General features: G+C 46.8%; 1 protein-coding gene across 1 annotated transcript; it reads left to right on the top strand.

The window, feature by feature from the left end:
• Positions 1 to 1,559: 1,559 nt before the first annotated feature.
• Positions 1,560 to 1,814, top strand: LOC112485774 (uncharacterized LOC110117498 homolog). The gene has a single exon (XM_025051976.1). It carries the CDS (start codon positions 1,560 to 1,562, stop codon positions 1,812 to 1,814), a length of 255 nt encoding a protein of 84 aa, XP_024907744.1.
• The last annotated feature ends 517 nt before the right edge of the window (positions 1,815 to 2,331 follow it).

The raw sequence follows: 2,331 nt of genomic DNA, 5'->3' as shown, positions 1-2,331 counted from the left end.
CTGGGACTTGAATAAAAAGATGGCCAAGAGCAGGTGAGTTTATAGGTATAGTGGCTAGGAGTTGATGGGGGCAAGGTCATTTTCTAAGACTGAGGATGGCAAGAGTAGAAGCTGGATGGGCGAGAGGTGTGGGGCCATTAAGCATGGTGCTGAGGGCCCTAGTCTCCTATCTGACTCCTGTGGGAACAGAGAAAAGATAGAGACTGGGAAGGGGGGTTACAGGTGAAATAAGAGTTAGAGGAAGAGGGCGCTGAAGTGTAGAGGGGGTAGGGGCAAGTCCAAAGTTCCACAAGAACTCATTGGAAGGCCTGGCTGAGCCATTGATGTTCTTGTCTCCTACAAGAAAAGAGATAAAACTAGGATTGGAATGTTTTACAACCCCTGGGAACCTAGCTGTTTCTCTACCTGCACTGATTGTCCACATGGCTTTTTCTTTCATCTCAAGAAGAATTGGAACCAGGTCACATTCATCTATGTCCCCAGCATCCAGAATATATGATGTTGTAAGTGAACATTTCCTGAATGATTGAATGAATGAATGCAGAATAGCAAGAGATGAATGTCTGAGCTTTGGATCTTGGCCGTCATGGATTTGAACCCCTGCCTGCCTCTAATTGTGTGATTTCACCTGAGCCTCAATTTCCTTATATGGTCAATCCTCATTTTTCACAGAATACATATTTGTGAATTTTCCTACTCACTAAAATTTATTTGTAACCCCAAACCAATATTCATGGAACATCTGCGGTTATTCATGGCCATAGGCAGAGCTGCAAAAAATTTGAGTCACCCAACTTGCATGTTCTCAGCTAAGGGTGAACATTTCTCATTTCAGCTCTTATAATGTAAACAAGTGTTCTTTTTGTGGTCTATTTAGTATCACATTTTTTGCATTTGGGAGCTTTTTGTTGGTGATCTTGTTGTTTAAAATGGCCTCCAACATAATTCTGAAGTGCCAGGATTTGCCTTATGGAGGAAATAACGTGTGTTACATAAACTTCATTCAGGTACAAGTTATAGCGCTATTGGTTTCGAGTTCAATGTTAATGATTTGATAACATATTTTAAATTAAAAACACACGAAACTAGGTGATGTACTGATTGGTCACTTGAGGAGAAGGTTATGACTGGAGGCTGGTGGGAATCTACCACCATCAATAACAAGAATCGACTCTATATAGATTAGGACTAATGATAAAATTTTGTAGGGTTGTTGTCAGATTAAATGAGAAGATGTTTGTAAGGTACTGTGTTTGGCACATAGTAAGTGCTCAATAAAAATTGTTACTATTGTTAATGTGGATGAACGAGAAAGTGAAGGAGTGATTTTTCTCCTACTCATGGTTCTTTTTCCCAAGGAGCCGAACTGAGGTTTTCTGGCTCTTGGGCTGGACTGACCCATGGAGAGAACTGTGAGCGAGCCTGACCTCTGGGGAGGAGCTAGGGACCAGGACCTGTAATAAAGAGCTCCACCCATATACGGACTCTGTATGTCATAAAGGCCTCAGCGGCCCTGGCCAGCAGCACCCTCAGGCACACTGCAGAAGCAATCTGTGCCCATGGGGCCTTCTCAGCTTGTCCGTGCTCCTCGGCCCCGGGGCTTAAGTTCCCCCTACCACAGGCCAGGTGTGGGCTGGCCTCGGCCCCGGTTTCCCAGGATGTTCAAGTGTAGCCGCAGAAGGTACCGGCAGAAAATCCGAGGCCCAGCTGCCCCCACTACAGCCACCACTGCAGCCACCACTGCAGCCACCATGGCCAGGGATAGCAACAGCAGTCACACTGTCACCATCGTTGTGTGGATCCTTCCACTGTAAGGTTAGCCAAGGGCCCTGAGCCAAGACTTGGGGTTGGAGAAACGGGGCCACTGAAGTTTTTCCCAACTTAGCCCTGCATAAGCACTTTAGACACATATGCTCTGTGAAATACCACCCCAAAGGTATGGAGGGATCTTAATGGTAGCCATCCTAAAGGCTGAGATCCTTAAAGGAGGATGTACTGTCTGGAAGTAGAGGGCTTGGGGAAGTGGGTGAATCTAAGAGCAGTGGAGCTCCCAGCAGTGCTGCTTTCCTCACACTCTCCTTCCTCTCCTCAGTTCTCAGACGCCTCTGTCAAGCTGGCAGCTCTCTGATCCTCTAGAAATGCTCAGAAACTAGTCCAGAAGCTTGGCTGGCTCCGGATCTGCATCTCCTAGGGGCCGTGGGTGGTGAATAGCAGCCAAATACAATCATTTCTGCTCCAACTGCCTACTCCACTCTGAGGTGCTTCCAGCTGACTCTGCAGGGTATGAGGGCAGGGACAGGCTTCAGTGACAGCCGCAGGAATCACAGTTAG

Source organism: Pteropus alecto, unplaced genomic scaffold, assembly GCF_000325575.1.
Source record: "Pteropus alecto unplaced genomic scaffold, ASM32557v1 scaffold25, whole genome shotgun sequence".
Taxonomy (NCBI): Eukaryota; Metazoa; Chordata; class Mammalia; order Chiroptera; family Pteropodidae; genus Pteropus; species Pteropus alecto.
Note: the sequence above shows the minus strand (reverse complement) of the source record. Positions and strands in the feature narration are given on the sequence as shown.